This window comes from Nerophis lumbriciformis, linkage group LG06 (genome assembly GCF_033978685.3).
Source record: "Nerophis lumbriciformis linkage group LG06, RoL_Nlum_v2.1, whole genome shotgun sequence".
In the NCBI taxonomy this organism is placed as follows: domain Eukaryota; kingdom Metazoa; phylum Chordata; class Actinopteri; order Syngnathiformes; family Syngnathidae; genus Nerophis; species Nerophis lumbriciformis.
The window spans coordinates 44,918,451-44,942,833 of record NC_084553.2 but is presented as its reverse complement, the minus strand read 5'-3'; the positions used below and the strand labels follow the sequence as shown (position 1 = coordinate 44,942,833).

Below are 24,383 nucleotides of genomic sequence, written 5' to 3'. Positions count from 1 at the left end.
TACTTCTATAAAACAAAAGGGGGTTTACTCTTCTATTACTTTGGTAATTACAAACTTGGTAACCATTTTGTATTTAGCATTATTGCCACTTGAAAGGACTTGTCAGTAAACAGAATGGTAATGTGTGTAGGGCTGCGACTATTTTGATAGTCTACTAGTCATTGACTATCTTAACGATGAGTCAACGAATCAAATTATTTACATATATATATATATATATATATATATATATATATATATATATATACACTCACATACAGTCGTGGTCAAAACACTTGTGAAGGACATAATGTCATGGCTGTCTTGAGTTTCCAATAATTTCTACAACTCTTATTTTTTTGTGATAGTCATTGGATCACATACTTGTTTGTCACAAAAAACATTCATGAAGTTTGGTTCTTTTATGAATTTATTATGGGTCTACTGTAAAAGTATACATACAGCAACATACATTATCAATTTTGGTGATGTACAAAAGTTACAATCAAATCAAATTAGCTTCATGGCAAGGCCTCTTAACTTCATGTGAGTGATTATGATTGACTTTTTGGTTGATTGATTGAAACTTTTATTAGTAGATTGCACAGTGCAGTACATATTCCGTACAATTGACCACTAAATGGTAACACCCAAATAAGTTTTCCAACGTGTTTAAGTCGGGGTAGTGAGTGATTATGATTTACTTTTTGGTTGATTGATTGAAACTTTTATTAGTAGATTGCACAGTGCAGTACATATTCCGTACAATTGACCACTAAATGGTAACACCCAAATAAGTTTTCCAACTTGTTTAAGTCGGGGTACACGTTAATCAATTCATGGTACAAATATATACTATCAGCATAATACAGTCATCACACAAGTTAATCATCAGAGTATATACATTGAATTATTTACATTATTAACAATCCGGGGGGTAGGATGCGGAGGGGGCCGGGGCGGGGGGATTAGGTTGGGTTGCTATCAGCAAACTTCAGTCATCAACAATTATATCATCTGAGAAATGGACATTGTAACAGTGTAGGTCTCACTTCGTAGGATATGTACAGTGAGCGGTGAACATAGTGAGCTCAGAAAGCATAAGAACAAGTATATACATTTGATTATTTACAATCCGGGGTGGTGGTATGTCGAGGGGGTTAGTCTAGGGTTGTAGCTGCCTGGAGGTGTTCTTTTAGTGCGGTTTTGAAGGAGGATAGAGATGCACTTTCTTTTACACCTGTTGGGAGTGCATTCCATACTGATGTGACGTAGAAGGAGAATGAGTTAAGACCTTTGTTGGATCGGAATCTGGGTTTGACATGGTTTGTGGAGCTGCCCCTGGTGTTGTGGTTATGGCGGTCATATACGTTCTGGAAGTAGTTTGACATGTACTTCGGTATCAGGGAGGGGTAGCGAATTTTATAGACTAGGCTCAGTGCAAGTTGTTTTACTCTGTCCTCCACCCTGATCCAGCCCACTTTGGAGAAGTGGGTAGGAGTGAGGTGTGATCTGGGGTGGAGGTCTAGAAGTAACCTGACTAGCTTGTTCTGGGATGTTTGGAGTCTTGATTTGAGGGTTTTGGAGATGCTGGGGTACCAGGAGGTGCATGCGTAGTCGAAAAAGGGTTGAATGAGAGTTCCCGCTAGAATCGTTGTGGTGCTTTTGTTGACCAGAGAGGAGATTCTGTAGAGAAATCTTGTTCGTTGGTTGACCTTTTTGATTACCTTGGTTGCCATTTTATCACAGGAAAGATTAGCCTCTAGAATGGAACCTAGGTAGGTGACCTCATCTTTCCTGGTGTTAACAATGTCACCCACTTTAATAGTGAAGTCACTGACTTTCTTAAGGTTGATTTGGGACCCAAATAGGATGGATTCCGTTTTACCTAAGTGTATGGATAGCTTATTGTCAGCGAGCCAGGTGCAACATCTACAGAGTTCGGCACTGAGGATTTTTTCCACCTGTGATTTGTCCTTGCCGGATACCAGCAGGGCCGAGTCATCCGCAAACAGGAACAATTCACAGTCTGACGACACCTGTTGACTTCCCTGAGCCCATTTAAATAGGGCTCATGTGATGCAGTCATTAGACTCGGTTACAAACGCAACAATGGGAAAGTCAAAGGAACTCAGCACAGATCTGAAAAAAAGGAATCATTGACTTGAACAAGTCAGGAAAGCCACTTGGAGCCATTTCAAAGCATCTTAAGGTCCTAAGAGCAACTGTGCTGGGTATTGTGGCCAAACAGCTCAATTTTTGTTTCATCTGACCACAGAACTTTCCTCCAGAAGGTCTTATCTTTGTCCATGTGATGTCAGATGAAACAAAAATTGAGCTGTTTGGCCAATACCCAGCAATATGTTTGGAGGAGAAAAGGTGAGGCCTTTAATCCCAGAAACACCAATTCCTACTGTCAAGCATGGTGGTGGTGGTAGTATTATGCTTTGGGCCTATTTTGCTGCCAATGGAACTGGTGCTTTACAGAGAATGGGACAATGAAAAGGAGGATTACCTCCAATTTCTTCAGGACAACCTAAAATCATCAGCCCGGAGGTTGGGTCTTGGGCGTAGTTGGGTGTTCCAACAGGACAATGACCCCAAACACACCGCAAAAGTGGTAAAGGAATGGCTAAATCAGGCTAGACTAGAATTAAGGTTTTAGATTGGTTTAAACGTGTGGACAATGCTGAAGAAACAAGTCCATGTCAGAAAACCAACACATTGAGCTGAACTGCATCAATTTTGTCAAGTAGAGTGGTCAAAAATTCAACCAGAAGCTTGCCAGAAGCTTGTGGATGGCTACCAAAAGCACCTTATTGCAGTGAAACTTGCCAAGGGACATGTGACCAAATATTAACATTGCTGTATGTATACTTTTGACCCAGCAGATAAGTAGCGGCTTATAGTCCCCAAAAATATGGTAATTTATTAGCACATTTAACCATACCAGTGCATCCCAAAGATTTTCTGTTACGCCCCCCCCCCCCGGGAGGAGAATATTTTTTTGAAGTGCATCGATCGTAGGAAAAAAAACCCCAGAGATTTATTTAAGAAGGTAGCTAAGGCAATGTAAAATGCCAGCTTACTTCGGACTCCCAAACAAAATAAGAACGTGATGAAAGATAATGAAGCAGGTATAGGAAAGGCGACTAATAAAGCGTACACAAACCTCTTCACGCTGCATTTGTGGACTCTGAACTGATTGACTTTCCGCACAACTGGCAAGATCAATCAATCAATCAAAGTTTATTTATATAGCCCTTAATCACAAGTGTCTCAAAGGGCTGCACAAGCCACAACGACATCCTCGGCTCAGATCCCACATCAGGGCAAGAAAAAACTCAACCCAATGAGAAAAGGGGACCGCAGAAGTGGGGACCCCCCCTGGATGACCGGTACGATGGGTGTCGAGTGGATCTTGTTAATAATGTTAAAGTTAAAGTACCAATGATTGTCACACACACGAGGTGTGGTGAAATTTGTCCTCTGCATTTGACCCATCCCCTTGATCACCCCCTGGGAGGTGAGGGGAGCAGTGGGCAGCAGCGGTGCTGCGCCCGGGAATCATTTTTGGTGATTTAACCCCCAATTCCAACCCTCGATGCTGAGTGCCAAGCAGGGAGGTAATGGGTCCCATTTTTATAGTCTTTGGTATGACTCGGCCGGGGTTTGAACTCACAACCTACCGATCTCAGGGCGGACACTCTAACCACAAGGCCACTGAGTAGGTAATAGTAATGTGAGAGTCCAGTCTATAGTGGGGCCAGCAGGGGATCATCTTTAATGGAAACAAGTCAGCAGCGCAGAGACGTCCCCAACTGATGCACAGCTAGCGGGTCATCTGTGGTTACCTTATAACGTCTCCACGCAGGAGAGGGGAGCAGAGCAGAAAAGAAAAGAGATGGTAGATCAACTGATCTAAAAGGGAGGTCTATTTAAAGGCTAGAGTATACAAATTAGTTTTAAAATGGGACTTAAATGCTTCTACTGAGGTAGCATCTCTAACTGTTACCGGGAGGGCATTCCAGAGTACTGGAACCCGAATAGAAAACGCTCTAAAGCCTGCAGACTTTTTTGGGGCTCTGGAAATCACTAATAAGCCGGAGTTCCTAGAACGCAGATTTCTGGTCGGGACATATGGTACAATACAATCAGCAAGATAGGATGGAGCTAGACCCTTTAGTATTTTATATGTAAGTAGTAAAACCTTGAAGTCGTATCTTAAGTGCACAGGAAGCCAGTGCAGGTGAGCCAGTATAGGCGTAATATGATAAAACTTTCTAGCAACAACATGGATGACGCATCAGCATCCATAGTTAGCAATAAATCATTAGTCATTTTTGCGAGGGCTGTCTCTGTAGAGTGATTTGCCCTGAAACCGGACTGAAAGAGTTCACAGGGATTGTTAGACGCTAAGTGTTCATTTAGCTGCTGTGCAACAATTTTTTCGAGGATTTTCCAGATAAAGGGAAGGTGGGACACCGGCCCAGTAGTTTACCATGAGGTCAGGATCGAGGTTAGGTCTTTTGAGCAGAGATTGAATAACCGCTTTTTTGAATGCTAGGGTAACAGTGCCAGAGGAAAGTGAGAAGTTTATAATATTTCGCACTGATGGTCCTAGTATTACAAACCGCTCCTTGATAAGTTTCCCAGGAAGTGGGTCAAGTAAACACGTTGTTTGTTTTGTCACATTTACACGTCGCAGGAGTTACTCAAGTGTTATTTCATCAAAAAGAGAGAGAGTATTTTGGAGGGCAATATCTGTCGTATAAACATTCGTATCTGTGTTAATAGAACCTAGTTGTAGCTGGGACGCGTTCCGTCTTTAGTCTTCTTTCTAATGAGTTCAATTTTCTTATTAAAGCAATTCATAAAGTCATCTGCCTAATGGGTGGAGCTACTGGGAGAAGTCCCTTGTTGGGTTAACGATGCTACTTATAGCATCTATGCATATGCCAATTATCAATAAACGTTAGTCCCTGTTCTCTACAAAAACTAGCCAGCCACTAATCTGCTACTGTATACCTCTCTTCATTGCCTCTCGCAGGCAGGGGGCCAGAGACAAGTACTCAATGCCTGGACATCTTTCTAGCAAGATTACAAGTTCTAGCTATGTTCCTCTTTGTAATCTCTGACTGTCTCATCCTGGTGTCATTGGAGCCAACATGTACAACTATGTTTGCGTAACGAGTGGTGCGATTAGCCTGTCGTACGTGTTTACTAGGCCTGTCGCGAATTAGCTCCCTAAGATTAGCTTTAATGTCAGGTGCTCTGGGCCCGGGAATACACTTAATTATGCCTGGTTTGCTAAACTGTATGTTTCGGGTGATGGAGTCCCCTATGACTAAGGAGTGGTGCCCGGTAGATTGGGGTATAGGACTAGCTAAAGTGCTAAATCTATTATGCGTCTCAACCGGTTCACCGTTGCTTGTAGGCCGCTTAAAGCTGCTACAAACTGGGCTAGTCAGCTCGCTACAGCTAACGCTAGCAGATTTGGCCACAGCGTCTAAAGTTACGAAATTACTGCGCTCTAGTTGGTGGACGCAGTCATCTAGTAGGGCCAAGCTATCCATGAGAACAGTGTACGAAGAGCAGGGAGCCATACTCACGTTGTTTCTTTTACCGCGTCGAGTTCTTACTGTCTTCGGAGAAGTGGTCGCAACGTGTGGGTGCAAATTCTTTCAGACAGTCGCCGCCTTCGCCGCGCTAAACTTCGTTAGCTTAGCAGCTAGCTAGCTGAGAGAGGAGCAGTGAGACCGAGGGCGGGTGGTGTGCAAGTTAGATAAGACTACCAAGTATGTTTGGGAAGGAATAAAAAAAGCTGTAAAACAATTAGAAGCACACCGATAGAAAGATAATACTTCGCTTTTTTCGCAACAGCAAGCAGTCACTCACGGAAAACAGGAAAACGGAACCAATAGTTCAGAATAATAGAAAACCTAATCTGAAACAGTATCACTCGTGGCACGAACAATCTTTTCCTTCAGATTTAAAACTCCTTTCATGAATCGACAGAACCTTTTGAATAAACTCTTGAGACATTCAGAAGTTTGGTTTCCATGATTCTGCGTCTGAAAATTCCTTCAAAAAAACTCTTCCGCCGGTGTTTCTTTGCATCGAATCTGAATCTGCTCCTATACATTCTTGGTAGAAGCGTCATGTTCGTAGCGCAATCCAAGATAATTTCTTGATGCTGTCTGCTATTTAACATCAGCATAGCCTCTAGAGACGCAATATTTGTAATCTGTCAATATTACAGCGGACATCGGTTAAAACAAGTGGTAAGGATCCGCAATGCCTAGTGTGACGTCATAGGTCAACCGTAAAAGCAATTCATTCGTCCGCGCTAAAATGAAATAAACGCCCCCCAGTGTACGGGAGACACAACGTATGACCAATAGTCGAATTAGAGGGATTGCATGGACACTTGGACTTTACACGCAGGTGTGAAAATAGAAAAAAAAAACGAACTATTCGGGAAATCAGACTAATTTAGTGCGTGTTACAGGTGACACTTGTTCATGTCATCAGTGTGAAGAAAGGAGTGCAAACAATGTTCTTTAGATTCTCTTCCTTTCCCTTCACTGCCGCCATGTTTTTGTCAGGCTTGGCTTTGTGCTCTCTTTATCCCTCCCTTGCTCGCTCTACCGTTTTTTCTCCCTCCTTCCTCTTTCTGTTTTTCTCTCTTCGGCTTTCCTCCCCTCCCCCCTTTCTCCTCCCCACTCTACCCATTTTTTCACTTCCCTTTGCTTTCCATTCCCTATCAGCCCTTCTTCCCCAATCTTTTCTCCCTTTTTCTCTTCCTATCTATCCTCCCTTCCCCCACTGCAGTCTCTCTCTCTATCTCTCTCTATCTCTCTCTCTCTCTCTCTCTCTCTCTCTCTCTCTCTCTCTCCTTCAATCCCTTGTTCATTCCCTGCAATCATCTGTTCTCTTTTTTTCTCTTTGCTTCCTCTATTATGCCCCCATTTTGTCCTCTGCAGCCTCTCTCTCTTTCTCTCCCCTCTTCTCTCCATGTTCTCTCTATCCTGTTGTTTACTGCACCTCCATGTGACATTTACAATAATACAAACTTTATTGGCAAGAAAATGTTGATTCGTTTGAAATCGATGCATATTTGATTCCCCATTTAGCACTTCACTGACCCGCTCCATGTAAAAGCCTCTGTCTGTCATTGTGGTGTTGCTTAGTTTTTGCATCCACTCAACAAGTGGCAAAAAACACTAATGCATCTTCTCAGGCATGTAACCAATGTAAAAAAGGAAATTTGTCCAATACATGTTGCTGTTTTTATGTGAAGTAAGGTATTAGGTAACGGTTTTTGAGAATAATAATAATATAATGGTTACCCCTTTGATTATCATTTATCCATTGTTATTCATTTTTATTAATTCATATATATTTTAATAATTTGGAAATATGTCTTCATTTATTTATTATTTAGTTTGTAACCTAAAATACAAGTATCAAAAATCAACATTCCCCATTGAAATTCTATTCAATTGATACATAACACACCAAAATGTAGTAAAACGAAAACCAGTGTTTGTATCCAAACATTACAATATAATGCAATGATAATGTACAGCATTTACCCTGGAGAGTGGACTTTTACAGTATCATCTGTTAGTTACTTCTTTGTCAAAAACACCATCAGCAGCTTTTCCATATTTTTATGGATAAATGTCCGGCGTTTAAAAATTATTTTACCGCCACCATAACTCATTATATTGTTCTACAAATTCAATGACTATATAGACTCTTTCTTTTTCAGTAGTGGTTCTTCGCTCATACTGCTTTGGCATCGCAAGGAAGAGTGGCAAAAAATGGCATTTCTACTGGTTATTAAAGAGGGTGCGTGAAGCGCAATCTGGAGGTATTTGGGCTTCGAAACTACCGATAAACGTGACGCTTTAAACACGGAAGCGCCACGCTGCAAGGAGTGCGAGCGCTACTTTAAACCGTGCCTCGTCAAAGGTGGATTTAAAGTATTACAATCTGTGCTTCAAATGTAGGTAAACATTTAAATAACAATCATCCAGACCTGCACAATGATTTTAAAGGGAATGTAGTTAACCATCTCTCCTGCTGTGCACATACAGATACGTAGACGCACACACAGCGTCTTGTTGCCAATTATTAGCGCATGTCAAACTGCCCACGTAACGTAAACTAATGCTTGTGAAATGACTGAATTTTGTAACAAATTGCTACAGGTTGTGTTTTATCTTTTATCAATGTGTTTTACCTGCTACATGTCTTAGCTGTGTACTTTTTGCTGTATTGTTTTTAGTATTTAGTAATGATTTTATTTCTGTTAAAGCACAGACCAAGAGTGGCAAACATAAACCAAGAAGCATTTAATACAATGTCAATAAAGCTTTCTATTCTATTATCTTTCTAATCCTAGATTATGGCACACTATATGTAATGAAAATATTTAACAATTGTATGAGTGCAATAAGAAAAGCCCAGGGTTTTTATGACTTTTAGTTTTTATTTTAATCTTCTAAAATTGTTCTTTGAGTGTAATAAGGAACATAAGTTTAAAGTATCGTAAGATTTTCTGTTAAAATGAAGCCAGTAATGACATTTGTTTGTGGTCCACTTGATTTTGAAAAGTATCAAAATACATTGGTGTAGGTGTGAAAATAGAATGAATCAAATTATAAGAGAAATCAGACTAATTTAGTGCATTGAAACGTACTGACTGACACAAGAACTAACTTTTTACTTAAGAAAATGTAGAATGCTAAGATGGCCAACACCAGCTAGCTAACATGACATGACAAACAGAGGCTCAGGCATAATAGTGTTGTTCTACTTTAATACTAAGAGTAAGTTACAATTGAGGCAGTAAAGTAATCAAAACTCATCAAATGCACACTTCAACCACTCCAAAATGTTCTTGTTGACAAACTGTGAACAAGTCTCCAAAACATGTTGAGATTCAGTCTAAAGCTCCTGCCCACTTTTGTTAATTTAAAAAAAAAATCTTACTGAGATGTCTTTTTTCAATTATTTATGTTGACATCTTCTTGAGCCACTTAGTGAGTGCATTAATGTGCATATTGTCGGTAGAAAATGGATGAATGAATGTTTCTTTTTTTTTTTTTTTTAACAAAGAAAATATCAAAATGTAACTTGAGTTGCAGGATTAGCAACAATGGAGTGCATTAAGAACGGCATATATTTAATATTTATGATTTTGTTATACAGTCGTGGTCAAAACTTTACATACACTTGTAAAGAACATAATGTCATGGCTGTCTTGAATAATTTCTACAACTCTTATTTTTTTGTGATAGAGTGATTGGAGCACACACTTGTTGGTCACAAAGACATTCATGAAGTTTGGTTCTTTTATGAATTTGTTATGGGTCTACTGAAAATGTGACCAAATCTGCTGGGTCAAAAGTATACATACCGCAATGTTAATATTTGGTTACATGTCCCTTGGCAAGTTTCACTGTAATAAGGTAGCCATCCACAAGCTTCTGGTGGAATTTTTGACCACTCCTCTTGACAAAATTGGTGCAGTTCAGCTACATTTTTTGGTTTTCTGACATGTACTTGTTTCTTCAGCATTGTCCAAAGTCGGGACTTTAGGAAAGCCATTCTAAAACCTTAATTCTAGCCTGATTTAGCCATCCCTTTACCACTTTTGAGGTGTGTTTGGGGTCATTGTCCTGTTAGAACACCCAACTGCGGCCAAGACCCAACCTCCGGGCTGATGATTTTAGGTTGTCCTGAAGAAATTGGAGGTAATCCTCCTTTTTCATTGTCCCGTTTACTCTCTGTAAAGCACCAGTTCCATTTGCAGAAAAACAGGCCCAGAGCATAATACTACCACCACCATGCTTGATGGTAGGTATGGTGTTCCTGGGATTAAAGGTCTCACATTTTTTTCTTCCAAACATATTGCTGGGTATTGTGTCCAAATAGCTCTATTTTTGTTTCATATGACCACAGAAGTTTCCTCCAGAAGGTCTTATCTTTGTCCATGTGCTGTCAGATGAAACAAAAATTGAGCTGTTTGGCTACCATGCAAGAAGCCCTTGCTCCAGAAGCGACACCTTAAGGCTTGTCTAAAGTTTGCTGCTGATCACATGGACAAAGATAAGACCTTCTGGAGAAAAGTTCTGTGGTCAGATGAAACAAAAATTGAGCTGTTTGTCGTATGTACAGTATTTTCCTGTGTGGCTTAGAGATGGTTTCCTTGAAACCTCACTGGCAGGATAAAGTTGCTCAGACAGTTGGCGCTGTCTCAGTTTTATGTGTAATGCCATTATAAAGTCTTCATCTTTAGCCCTTATCATCTAATTCTTCTCCACTCAGCCCACTCACCACTACCTCTCAATGTTTTCCTCCAGTATTCTTCCCCTGCGTCGCTCTCTCTCTCTCTCTCTCTCTCTCTCTCTCTCTCTCTCTCTCTCTCTCTCTCTCTCTCTCTCTCTCTCTCTCTCTCTCTGTCATCCTTCATTCGCTCATCCACCTGTCACTCATTCACCAAGCATCTCTTGCTCTCTCATTCGTGTTACAGTCTGCACTCTTTCTCTCCTCTGATGCATGATGGATGCTCGGATGCCTCGGGAAGCAATAGAAAGAGAATAAACAGATAGAAGGATTCAATTTATTTTTAAGGCATTAGGACAATAAATAATGCCCCAGACACATTTATTTGAGCTGAAATAGGATCAGACTGATAGCCCCGCCTCCCTCCATTCCCAGCGTATATATAGGAGAGCGAGCCTCGTCTTACTCGGCACTCAGCTCTGAAGGATGAGGTCCTTAAAGCACCTGAAGCCTCACAGCAGGAGGAGTGTGGTGAGTTTGCTGGCCATGGTGCTAATTATTAGTTTGCTGCGGCTATTTTTTACATGGTTGCTGACACACTGTTGATGTTTGTTTAGTTATTTCTTCCTTTAGCTGTTTTTTTTGTAATTTTCATTCTCACCCACATATCTTTCTTCCTCCTGTAGCCTGACATTCATCTTCTTCTCTTCCCCTCCCCCTTCTTTCTTCTCAACTCTCTTCCGCTCTACCATGCCTTCTTTTTCTGTCTACTTCCTCCATCATTTCTTCTTCTCTCCATTCCTTCTTCTAGTCTGTTATTGTGTTTTAATCCCACTCCGTCACTGGGTTACATGTTACAGAAAGATTACAGAATAAGTCATGTACATGAACTTTAGTAGCTGGTACACGTGCCCAGCAGGAAGCCATTAATGAAGGTGCAGAAAGACAGTGTAATAACAACTGTTTCACTGATTGTGATGGGTACCTTTTACATTTTAATCAATACAGTATCAATTCCTGGTAGCTGTTAATATTGAGTACCAGTATCAATTTCCAATTTTCAGTAATTTGTTGTGTCCAAATATGTTAATAAATGTTAATTAAAAGCTGAGCTGTCCTGGCCATTTGTTGTCTTGATTTCTTACACTTGTGTGTCTCATTTGCAAGTACTTTACTGTATAATATAGGGGATTTTGCTGGCAGTTCCAATTAAACATTAGATGACAGTAGTCTACAGTGTGTTGCCTTAGCCAGGAAGTAGTCATTAGGTTGAATGTGAGTGAATGTGTGTGTGTTTTTTCTTTGGTTGAGCCATAAAGTGTTTAAACTGTAAGTATTATACTTATTACACACTAGCTGTTTGATTGTAACGTGCATCTTAGTTGAAGTTTTAATGACCAAATTTGGAGGTGTTGAAATCACCATGTAGAATTGGTAATGCTAATCATTAGCATGTCTATGGTAAATCCAATATACATTAGCATCAAGCTAGCACATTTTGAAAAGTAGAGCCTAACTGTGCTTTTGGGTGCCTTCTTCTTGCTTTGTTGGTGTGGAAAATTGTTACACTGTGAGAGTCGGCTGAGTCCACTCTGAGTGCTTGACTGCTTGTTTCTTAGCTCCTGCGCATTTTTTTTTTTGATGATTCTGCTTAATTGATCAACATTTTTACAAAATGTTACGGATTTGTACTAATCCTGCTCTACATTTACTGAAGTACATGCCTCTTTGTCTTTTGTGTCTGCAGGAGGAGGCGAGCCGGCGCCTGGGTAGATGTGAGCCCAAGGTAATGGCCAGGCTGGTGGACACAGACACACAAACAGATCCAGTCGTCGTGCTGTCCTTGGCCCAGGCCGCCGTGCTAGGTCTCATCTCCCAGAATGAAGTCTTCGGCGCTACCATCGCACCCAACGGCTTCTACACCGGCGAATCAAAAGAGTCTCCCGCACCGCCAGTAGACGGAGTGGACTACGAGTACGCGGACCAGCTCATAGGCGCCAACGGAGATTACCTCGGAGACAACTTAACTGAAGACGGACAGATGCAACCCAGCTGCAGCCAGAGGAGGTGGCAGCAGGGGCCTCCTCAGCATCCCGATGTGAAGATGGTGTTGCCTGAGCGTCACAGGCCTCAAGCAGTTGACGGGACCGTGTGTCACATCAAAGGGGAAGTGGTGAACTCTGGTATGAGCTCCTGTGTTCATATGCTTAACAATATGGCTCCCAGAGGGGGTTTAATTCAAGTGGACCCGGCCACCCTACGAGGGACCAACAAGAACTGTGCAGAGTGTGAGCGTGAGGCCTCCAACCAGCAGCAAGCCAACACGCACGTCCACCCGCCTCCTACTCAGGTGCCCCACAGAGGAGGGGAGCACAGGGGACTGCAGGGCCAGCGCCCCCTCGGGGGTCATGGTCGAAGTGTCCGAGAGGATGAGGCGGAAGTTGATCACCAGGGGAACAATATGATGAAGCCGAGCCAACAAGATGAAGCCATCAGCAGCTACTTCCAAACCAGCGAAGTTGGCAGCTACGATTCGGGGGAAATCGCCATGGGGACTGAGTACGAAGACAGTAACCAGAACATGATGTGGACGGATGGGAGCGGGGTTGGGCAGCAGCAGCACCAGCAGCAGCCTCAGCAGCCGCAGCCCCCTAGAAGACACGGCGGCCGCAGGGTGGACCGACTGGACATCAACATCCAGATTGACGAGTCCTACTGTGTGGACGTGGGGGATGGTCTTAAGCGCTGGAAGTGCCGAATGTGCGACAAGTCTTACACGTCCAAGTACAACCTGGTCACGCATATTCTGGGCCACAACGGAATCAAGCCGCACGCGTGCCCCCACTGCGGCAAGTTATTCAAGCAGCCCAGCCACCTCCAGACACACCTGCTCACCCACCAGGGCACCCGGCCACACAAGTGCACCGTGTGTAAGAAGGGCTTCACGCAGACCAGCCACCTGAAGCGCCACATGCTGCAGCACACCGACGTCAAGCCCTACAGCTGCCGCTTCTGCCGCCGCGGCTTCGCCTACCCCAGCGAGCTGCGGGCGCACGAGGTCAAGCACGAGCGCGGGCGCTGCCACGTGTGCTCGCAGTGCGGCCTGGAGTTCCCCACGTACGCCCACCTCAAGCGTCATCAGGTCAGCCACCAGGGCCCTCACACCTTCCAGTGCACCGAGTGCAACAAGTCCTTCGCATACCGCAGTCAGCTCCAGAACCACCTGCTGAAGCATCAGAGCCCCAGACCTTACACCTGCTCGCAGTGCGGATTGGAGTTTGTGCAACTGCACCATCTACGTCAGCACTCGCTCACACACAAGGTAACTATCTCAGAGCTTTACTGCCACCTGCAGGACTGGAGTGGAACATTGACTTTTCAAATGTTTTACTGGGGATTTAGAGTTGTCCTTAGTTTTTCGGGGTTATTTGTCCTCTGTTTTTCGGGGTTATTTGGGACCGGACACGGACGAGACAACACATTTATGCGAAGTAGGATTTTTAATAATAGATAAAATATTTGTATAGAGAATTAAAAAAACGGTTAACATACAGTTTTTAACAATATTAAAGCCCTCAAACATCCATATAGTCACCTTAACAATCGTTTTACGATTAAATTATAGTACAGTACTTACCAGTAGCCCGGAGGATCCTCCAAGTGGCATTGCTATGACCGTCACCCGGCCATGGCGTGGAAATACTTAGTCACATCCTGGGTAATTTCCCTAAGTTAAAACTGGCCTTCCATGAGTGAAACCACCGACATGTGTTGTTCTGCAAAAACTTGGTCAACTTGACACTCACAGCTACGATAGTTAGCTATGATGTTAGCATTCCATGTCAGCATTGTGTGTCTGCGCTGACATTCTACGTTGATCAAGCCAAAGCTGTGTTATTGATGTTAAAGTTGAAGTGCATCAAAAGAGTTAATCTCCACTTTGGCCGGGGCAGCAGTTAATAGCTGATAGCAGTCTGTTAGCCTGAGGTACCGCGCTGAATGTCCGATGCTATGTCCAGCGGTCTTGTTAGATATTGCTCAAGTCAAAGGCTCACCAATGTGGAGATGTGGTATTGATGAGGCAGAGGTTTAAAATGAATTAAATCAAAAAGTTGTTTTGCTAAAAAGTTGTGAAGTTGAGATTGTTGTGTCAAAAATAGGTAGCGCCCTGTTGTGTTTAGTAGGGATTGCCCTTAACCCAAAAACAGAAGTCATGCTTGAATATTATTTGTGGATCCCCACACGATGTTTCTAACAGACAATGTAATCAGGAATGTAACAATATGAAAATTTCATATCAAGATTATCATGACAAAAATTATCATCGTTATCATTATTATTGCGGTATTGTTGAATGTGCTCAAAAAATACTTGCACACACTCTGAAATGTTTTGACCAAGCTATATATTTTAAAATAACTAAATATATAGACAAATTGTTAAAAACACTATTTTACGTGTTTTGTATTTCTTATGCTTCACTGATAGTGTTTTAGTCTTAGTATTTTATCTGTTTTAATGGATACACTTTTATTGTTTTAAATATTTGTTTGTACAGAAGCACTTTAAGATGTTTATAAATGAAAAGTGCCTCACAAATAAAATCTATTATTATTTCTGGCAGGCGTTGTGGAATTCTACTCTGTTCAGAGGACCTTGAACGCACCGTAAAAACACCTGTCTCGTATTCCTCTGAGTATAGAACGATCACTCTGTACTAAGAGAACACAACTTGTATATTTAATGTGCACAATTGAATATTTGAGTTGCTCAGACAGTAATGTGTTCCTACAAGTTCAGATTGGGCTATGTTGTTTCCTAATGGGAAAAGACGTTAATGCCTCTTGTTTTCATGTTGGCATATAAGCTGGCGAGGTGGTGCCAGTTAGTCCGTGAGTTTATTAAAGTGCAGTTATCAAACAGTTTTACGATCATTTTAATTTAAAACGATAATACTAACCATCGGGAGGTTTACTGCGGTTATCATTAATACTGTTTATTGTTGCATTTTTAACTGTAATTCATAAATAGAATTAATTTAACACTTAATTTAGACCATATAAACAGCCATTTTTAGTACCTTTTTCCGAAACCTTGCCACCCTTGTAAAGCTGCTGGAAATGTGAATTTTTTACTGTCTTTCTTGCCATCTCTGGGTTTAAGTTGGATGTCAAAGTTAACTAACTTCTCGGTTTATGGCAACAACGTTCTACTATCCAGGAGAGAGGTGTGATTTATAATCTAGAATTAACTTTCACCAGCTCAGAGGCGATGCAGCATCTCACTGGTTCAGTATGTCAATATAGCATCATAAGCTAATTGGCTCTCTGTGTGATCACGATGCCACTAAAAATAGTTCATTTGTATTAGCGATTATAATAACAAGATTGCAAATAATTGGTTCATATTCAGGTCACGACATGTAAATAGCGTATTGTTGGCAGTTTTTGGATGTTTTTTTAAGACTGCTTCATGGACAGAATAGTGTACTCCCATTTGCTGCATTGTTAGTCCCCTTGTATGTGCCATATTTCACAAGTTAAAATGCATAAAAGAAAAACATGTGTTCTTGTCTTACATAAGGATTGTGAATGATATGCAAAACTCCCCCAAAAGGTACAGTACCCCTTTAAAAACGATAGCTGAAAATCTGACTTTATTTGCAAGCGCCTACCATTTGCAGGTGTTTTTAGCTTATTTAGACAACACCTCTGCTGGTTATATCCAGGTAGTGTGCCTCGTAATTTAAACCCTGCATGTTAAAAGTTGAGTTTTTGGGGTTTTTTGCATCTTGCAGGGCACAAAAGGCCACAAGTGTGAAGTATGTTCGCGCGAGTTCACACTGTCTGCCAACCTCAAGAGACACATGCTCATCCACAACAGCGTGCGGCCCTTCCAGTGTCATGTCTGCTTCAAGAGCTTCATTCAGAAACAGACACTAAAGACCCACATGATCGTCCACCTGCCCGTCAAGCCCTTCAAATGCAAGGCAAGTGTGAAAGGTCAGGCGTCACTTCAGTAGACATACAGTAGATAATCATGTCCTCTGTTGTTTCCAGGTGTGTGGCAAATCTTTCAACAGAATGTACAACCTGCTGGGCCACATGCATCTGCACGCTGGCAGTAAGCCTTTCAAGTGCCCCTACTGCACTAGCAAGTTCAACCTAAAGGGCAACCTCAGCAGGCACATGAAGGTCAAACACGGGATGGACGTGTCCCCTGAAGGACAAGGTCAGCCTGCTAAAAAACTCTAAAAAATCTAAAACTTCTGCATACACACATCTCATATTGCAGTTGTAATAGTGAGTTTTTGTATGCACACAAGGCTCTATTTTGACTAGGGGTGATTTTGATTGATTGAAACTTTTATTAGTAGATTGCACAGTACAGTACATCGTCCGTACAATTGACCACTAAATGGTAACACCCGAATAAGTTTTTCAACTTGTTTAAGTCGGGGTCCACGTTAATCAATTCATGGTAAGGATTCAATTCAGAATTTGTGGTTGCCAGTACGATTCAGGGACAACATTATTATTTTAGAACGATACGAACCGAAGCGATTCAGTAACTTTTTAGCAAAAAAAAAAACAACCAGTGTGACAGTGAAATAAATAGTGGATGCTGGCAATTGCAGGTAAAGTTTCCTATATTCTTCTTATTTCTTCTCAGGGAATTATGTATAAATGAATTATGGATACAAACACAAACGTAAACAACAATAATTGGCCTTTGCATTTACATCATATTTGAATAAAGTGCAACCAACACTTTAGGTTGAAATAACAAAAGGAAACCTTTTCTGCTCACATTTTCAACATTTGTGAACTTTTCAATTAAAGTACGGTAACCAATTTTTTTTTTCCATTATAGAAATAATACAATATTAATATAGAAAATAAAATGCAACCAACATCTTTTGAGGTTGAATTAGCAGTAGATTTACCTGAAAAATTAAGTAATATATTCCAAAATCAAATTTTCTCCTTGGTTTTATATTTTAAGTCACACTTAATTGCCATTCACGTGTAAAACAAACAAACAAAAAAAAACGTTTTAGTGCATTATTGTACTGAGCAGCCGGGACAGAGGCGTATTTACCGCAGTTCCTGTTCCATGGTTGTCATCACATTTTGCTTCTCTCTGCCATTAATCAGTCCCTCCAAGATTTTCCGACTTTGTCCAATGCATTTTGGCCAATCAGCGTTATTTTCGCAAATCAAATGTGTCTCAGAGCGGCACCCAAACGCACATGTCAACTGTTAAATTCAGGGGTATCCAAACTTTTTTCCTGCGAGGGCCTCATACATAAGCATGTAAGGATGCGGGGCCCATTGCAATACATATTGTACATTAAAGGTGCCATATGTAGTAATGTGAACAGAAATGGTACTGCAATCACAGTCAAAATTCTGTAGTCCCCTCCCACACTCCATGACTGAGGTTGCCAGATACGCAGCCGAATCCTACTCCAAGGAACTTCAAATGGCAATTGACGAGTCCTACGCTGTAGGTTTCTCCTGTTTATGCTTCTTGCAAGATGGTTTACTAAGTAATTATGCCACATTTTACTGATGTTTGTTAGCCAAATGTATTTGTAAAGTTACGCAGCAATATTTTAGTCGGGAGTCGGGACAGATTGTTGTCATTACCTTGCTAAAATGTCTCGTTTGACCACACGGACCACCGAAATATATTCAATCCCGGGCTCGGGATCTTTCTGTGTGGAGTTTGCATGTTCTCTCTGTGACTGCGTGGGTTCCCTCCGGGTACTCTGGCTTCCTCCCACCGCCAAAAACATACGCCTGGGGATAGGTTGATTGGCAACACTAAATTGGTCCTAGTGTGTGAATGTGAGTGTGAATGTTGTCTGTCTATCTGTATTGGCCCTGTGATGAGGTGGCGACCGAATGCAGCTGAGATAGGCTCAAGCACCCCTCGCGACCCCAAAAGGGACAAGCGGTAGAAATGGATGGATGGATGGATATCGCATAGGCCTACTTTGATGGCAAGCCCAGGACAACAATAAAATTATTACCACATTTCATTCAGCATAACTCCATGTTGCATCCAACCTGACGCACTGCATTCTCTTCCATGTATGCACATATAAAAAATATGCAACATAAGGTGGCAAGAAATATTTCAATCATGAAAAAAGCTAAATATGTTTTGGACCAAAAATCACTATATATTCTTTACTGCTCGCTAGTGTTACCATATCTGCGTTATTGTGCAGAAATATGGGGAAATAACTACAAATGTCCACTTCATTCACTAACCGTGTTACAAAAAAGATCAGTTAGACTGATACATAATGTTGGATATAGAGAACATATAAACACTTAATTTATTGAATCAAAAATATTGAAATTCAACGATTTGGTAAAATCATCCGCTAAAAGGATGTACAAAGCAAACTATAACCTGCTACCCAAGAATGTACAACAATTCTTCTCAACTAAAGAGTAGAAATATAACCTTAGAGGAAAAACTAACTTAAAACATTTGTATGCACGTACAACATTTAAGACCTTTAGCATATCAGTATGTGGAATTAAACAATGGAATGGATTAAGCAATGATCCAGGTTAAGAGGTTGTTCAAATTAATAGTGCTTACAAAGTACAAGGAAGAAGAATTATGAGAAATACCTTCAACCCTATTGAAAACGGGATATTCTTCATCTCAATATGTTTATCATGACTGCCTTAATTATATATTGCAAGAACTGCTGTATTAATCATTCACTGATGTAATTGTGTTACAAAAAGAAGTCATGAGCTATTTTATTTGAGTATTTGTAAACGCTCGGAAGTGGGAAAGGGGTAGGATTAAATAAGCTTTTCTTTTTCCTACTCCTTTTCGGACATGATGTAAAGAGAAATTATATGAAATTATTTGTGATTTTGGGGATCTAAATATAATTTTGAAATGATCATATCCCGGCTGAACTACCGTTATCAGTTATAAAGGTATTCGAAAAGAACATAGTTTATTATTGCCTTTTGACATATCAGGGCCATTTAATGATGATTTGACATTAAATTATTACATATGGCACCTTTAAAGATATCAATACAATATATGTCAATCAGTGCTAAACATAATTATTATGTTATTATATATTATAAGTTATCGATAACGAAGCATATACCTCATTTTGTCCTGAATTAAACAGGTACAGCTGCAGGTAGTGTTAACATTATCATTCTAACTTTTTTAACCAATTTTACAGCCGAAGGCTTCATACTCCTAAAACAGGGCAACTGTTAGCATGCTGACGTTAACATTCTAGCAGGTTTTTTTTAGCCAATTTTACAGCCCAACACCTCAGTCAATTAACTTGGTACTTGACTAGGGATGTAACGGTAAATGGTTTAATGATAAACCGCGATAAAACTCCAGACGGTTAGTAATACCGTTCAAATTTTTAAGTACCGAAAAACCGTAATGTATTCATGCATTTTAGGTAACACTGCTTACTTCCTGGAAATTGACAACCCGCAGCGCCAGCGCATGCACACTAGAGCCATTAGGCTCGAGGAAACATGGTAGCGACTACTCAAACTTTGCTTTGAAAATGTTCCCTCTGAGTAAACAGAGCCAATAACTTTGTTTCACTTCATTTCAATCGCTTCTACTTCCATGGAGTCTCGGTGTGCGATAAAGAGCGCAATGCTGTTGGAGGAGAACAATATTTGATGTTGCAGTTTCATTTTGAACGTGCAACTAGAGTCCTTTCGTCAGCTGCTGGGACTGAGAGTTAGCATGCAGCAGGCAATCTTGCCACAACTTGTTTATAAAGTCGTCCTTTATTTTAACTGCTAACTTTGTCAGTGTTCCAATAACATCATTACCACCTAAAATGTTTTGTCATCCAATCCACTTTATTTATGTAGCACATTTAACAACAAAAATGTTTCCAAAGTACTGCACAACAATATTAAAAACAATATTCAAATATTACCCTTAGCTCCACCAATGACTGAATAAAAACACAAAAAATAACTACATATAAAACCAATATAAAAAACAATATAAAATAAATACGATTAAAAACGATTTTAAAGGGTAAACCAATTAAAACAGTAAATAGAAATCAAAATTTTAAAAACACAGAGGACCACACAACTCACGTAGTGTTAAAAGCCAGAGAATAAAAGTGGGTCTTAAGACGAGACTTAAAACACTCCACTGTGGGAGCAGTTCGAACATGGAGGGGCAGAGTGTTCCAGAGCTTAGGGCCGACCACAGAGAAGGCCCTGTCTCCCCTGGTTTTAAGTCTGGTCTTGGGCACTACGAGCTGGAGCTGGCTCTCCGACCTCAGAGAGCGCGCAGGATTGTAAATGTGGATGAGGTCCGAGATATAATGAGGTGTCAGTCCATGTAAAGCTTTAAAAACAAACAGCAAGGTTTTAAAATCAATTCTAAAATGAACGGGGAGCCAGTGCAAACTCTGAAGAATTGGGATTATATGCTCGCGTTTCCTGGCCCCTGTTAAAAGTTGTGCTGCCACGTTCTGGACTAACTGCAACCGGGAGAGAGCTTTTTGGCTAATGCCAGCATAAAGTGCATTGCAGTAGTCCAGGCGACTTGAAATAAAAGCATGCACAACTTGTTCGAAAAGGTTAAAAGATAAAAACGGTTTTACCTTTGTTTAAAAGACGAAGATGATAAAAACACAATTTTAAAACGCCATTGACTTGTCATCTCATCGAATTGAACACAGGCTGAATTGTCTGTGTGGCGCAAACATTGTGTATTCGATGTGAGAGGTATCACTCCTGTTTATTTTTGTTGGCCAAACTGTTGCACTGAACAACTAGGAGGTTTTGTTAGAAAATAAAAAAGCTTGTTTATTAGACTTCATCTTCATTAGCCAAACTGCTTTGTTTTATATTGATATCAAAAAGTACACACCATGTTTTTTTAAATTACTTGTTTTTTTTTTCATTCCACAAAGTTATTACTTTAAAAACCATTCATGTGACATAGCACTTTGTTTATGTTTTATGGTGTATAATTAATTCCTATAGGACATATTTCTCCTTAAACTCTCAATGGATCTGTCCCGATACAGCATGTACATGTACACACATTAGTACATGTACAGTAGTATATACATAACTTTAAAAATACCTCCTATGAAAATGTAAAAATAGAGATAAAGGCATCATGTACTGAGAAAAAGCGGACACATCGATTCTATTAATGAACAAAAACACAAATATTTGTCTTTAAATATATAGATAACGTTTATCTAGAGCAGCGGTCCCCAAAATCCGGCCCGCAGGAAGTCTCAATTTTTAATTTTTTTATTTCTCCTTTCTAATCTATTTTCTACGGCTTGTTACTCTCTAGTTTTCCTAGCCGCTCAGGCAAATCAAATTGTCTAAAAATGCATTTTCCCATCGGTAACGTGACATCATCGCGCTCGCGCCGCAGTGTTGGGCAAGCGTGCGGCAAGTGCGCACTCTTTAAGTCATTTAGTGCGTGAGGAATATATATATAGACACACACAGCCCGGCCACATTTTTTAACCCTTTTTTTAACCCAATGCTGCCCCCGAGTCAAAAAGTTTGGGGACCCCTAATCTAGAGCATTTTTATTAGATATTTCAAATTAAATGATGGCGTCGCATTCACACCCCAACATTGTTTTACCAGACATAACCAATAATCCTGATTAATACCGGTAGTGATGATTTCAATATTGATAAAAAAGAATCTTATTATTTTGCGCAATTTCCACATTAATTTTATTTATTTATGTTATTTTGTTTCTGCCATATTACTTTGTTTATAATGCTTGTGTTGCTTTCCTAGGCACATTCAATTTTCTACTCGAGCTACATACATACAGTTTGAATGTGTCTGTGTTTTTTAAATTAAAAGATTTCAGTGTAAGTAGTTTTTGAAAACTTTGAGCACATCTAAAATTATCGGGATAATAATGATAACAATAAGACATTTTCATACCGAGACATGCTAACTGTTAGCATGCTAACTTTTTAAGCTAATTTCACATATGTACGCTTCAGAGACATGACTTGGTTCTTGAGGCATTCTAACTATTAGCATGCTAATGTTAGTATTTAAGTTTGGCTTGCACATTTCAGCATTGACATGCAGTTTCTCAGTTTTTTTCATAACATGGTCACTACTGCCTAGTTTCTCTTGTTATATTCTTATTTTACTGTTATATTTTTATTCTCATTGTCGCTTTTTATTTGTATTCTTATTGTAATATTCTATTTTGTTTCCATTTATACCCCCATTATTTACTTTTTACTTTTTAAATTCGATCTCAATTCTGTACACTGCTGCTGGAATTTTAATTTTCCTGAGGGTACTCTCCTGAAGGAATCAGTAAAGTACTATCTATCTATCTATCTCTCCCAAAATTGCATATTTTATTTTTTCGTGTAAAGAATGTGTCGCGGGCCGATAAACAAGTTGCGGGCCGCTAATGGTCCCCGGGCCACGCTTTGGACCCGCCTCAGCTAAACTATATCAACTCCAATGAGAATATGCAGGTGTACCTAATAATGTGGACCGTCCTTTTAAACTTACCTTTTTTCCCCCTCTATGCCTTCCATATCCAGAGGTGCTTCCGGAAATGGACAACCAGGGGGAATATGAAGGTCAGAGCTTCGGCTTCACGTCGCCCGACAACATGGACAATAGCGGTTCTCAGAACCTTACCAAGCTGACCACGGCCAACATGGAAGACATGGAGGACTATTACAACTTTGGCAAGGACACCAACGCCTACGCCACACCGTGAACTTGCTGGGAAAGAACTAACGCGCAGAATAAGACGAGTGACTTGACTCTCAAGGAGAAGACTGTGAAAGTTTGTGTTGTATGCGTGGATCAATAACTACCGGTACAAGAAAAGGCCATTGATTGGACTTCCTGTTAATCACAAGCGTATATTTTTGGACTGTAAGGGCCAGTTAGGCTATGTAATAACTGCAGTATACATATTTGATACATAACTACAGTACACATGTTTGATACATAACTACATGTTTGATACATTGTCACTATATTCTTTAGATTGCAATGCACTTATGAACATAACAATCCTTACATGCACTCTCTCCTCTACCAATGAGATACAACACATGTGACTTTAGCTTGACATCAATAGTCTAACCTGTGTAGTTAGTTGCTATACCTGTTTTTTTATTTTTATTTATTTTGACAGTTTTTGAGCCAATATAAAGCGAGCTTTCGTAGAGGAAGATTTTTGTTTTCCTTTTTAAGGAAGCCTGTCTTCAGTAAACTGGAGGGAAGCAGACTGTAAAAGTCCAGACGGTCTTATGAACTCTGTAGGGTTGGACATTTGACTCGTTTGAAGTGCAAACTGAGGAGCATTTTTCTTCTTTAGTGTTTGTTTGGAGTTTAGGCAGGTTGTTGTTTTTTTTCTTCACTTTCAATTCAATAGGAGAAAAATATTCCAAGTGTACATTCTGTATATGTTATAAAAAAAATAGTGTGAATTGAAAGTGGACTAAATATGATGGTCCTGCCTGCTCCTCATGATTCTGTTTCGGGGAGGTGGGCTCCCCCTGTCCTGCCATGCAGGTCAGTCCGCTTTTTTTTGATGATAAAAGCAAAAGACTAGTTCAACATTATCAAACTAAAGCATCATGGAAATTTAACCATGGAATATTTAATAATAAAAAAATCTCTAGTTTAAATGAACAATAAGCTTGGCTTGTCTGGAATGTCATCATTTAGTTGTCATGTTGATTTTGTTATAGTAATGTTTTACATTGGATTGTGAATCCTTTAATTTCTACATTTGGGACATTTTGCTGACAAGAAAAAGTTATCACAGGCCGTGCAGCGGTGCCTAGTTAATGTTTACAAAAAATGAAGTTATAGAGTTACAAAAAATTATGGAATTGTTTTTGTCATAATTTTAGGAACATTGTCATAATACTGCAAGAATAGTTATTTTATAGAAATATTAGTAAAAAAACAAAACTATTTATTACTACATTTAGTATTTCATTTTATTACAGTTAAACTAATGTAATAAGAAAACCGTAACAAATTAAGAAAATGTTACTGCTAAAATCCACCCATCCA

At 40.1% G+C, this 24,383-nt stretch overlaps 1 protein-coding gene across 2 annotated transcripts in view; it reads left to right on the top strand.

Annotated features, from left to right (window-relative positions):
* znf710b (zinc finger protein 710b) overlaps positions 1-23,167 on the top strand; it is a 34,182-nt gene extending 11,015 nt beyond the window's left edge. The window contains exons 1-5 of one of the 2 annotated variants that reach the window (XM_061964432.2): positions 10,734-10,809; positions 12,026-13,600; positions 16,076-16,267; positions 16,338-16,509; positions 22,886-23,167. In XM_061964432.2, the coding sequence (XP_061820416.2) occupies positions 10,765-10,809; positions 12,026-13,600; positions 16,076-16,267; positions 16,338-16,509; positions 22,886-23,067 (2,166 nt within the window). In that variant the 5' untranslated portion in view covers positions 10,734-10,764 and the 3' untranslated portion in view covers positions 23,068-23,167. Of the gene's footprint in view, positions 1-10,733; positions 10,810-12,025; positions 13,601-16,075; positions 16,268-16,337; positions 16,510-22,885 lie in introns of those variants that run through there. The other variant, XM_072913378.1, reaches the window with a different exon arrangement.
* Positions 23,168-24,383: the final 1,216 nt, after the last annotated feature.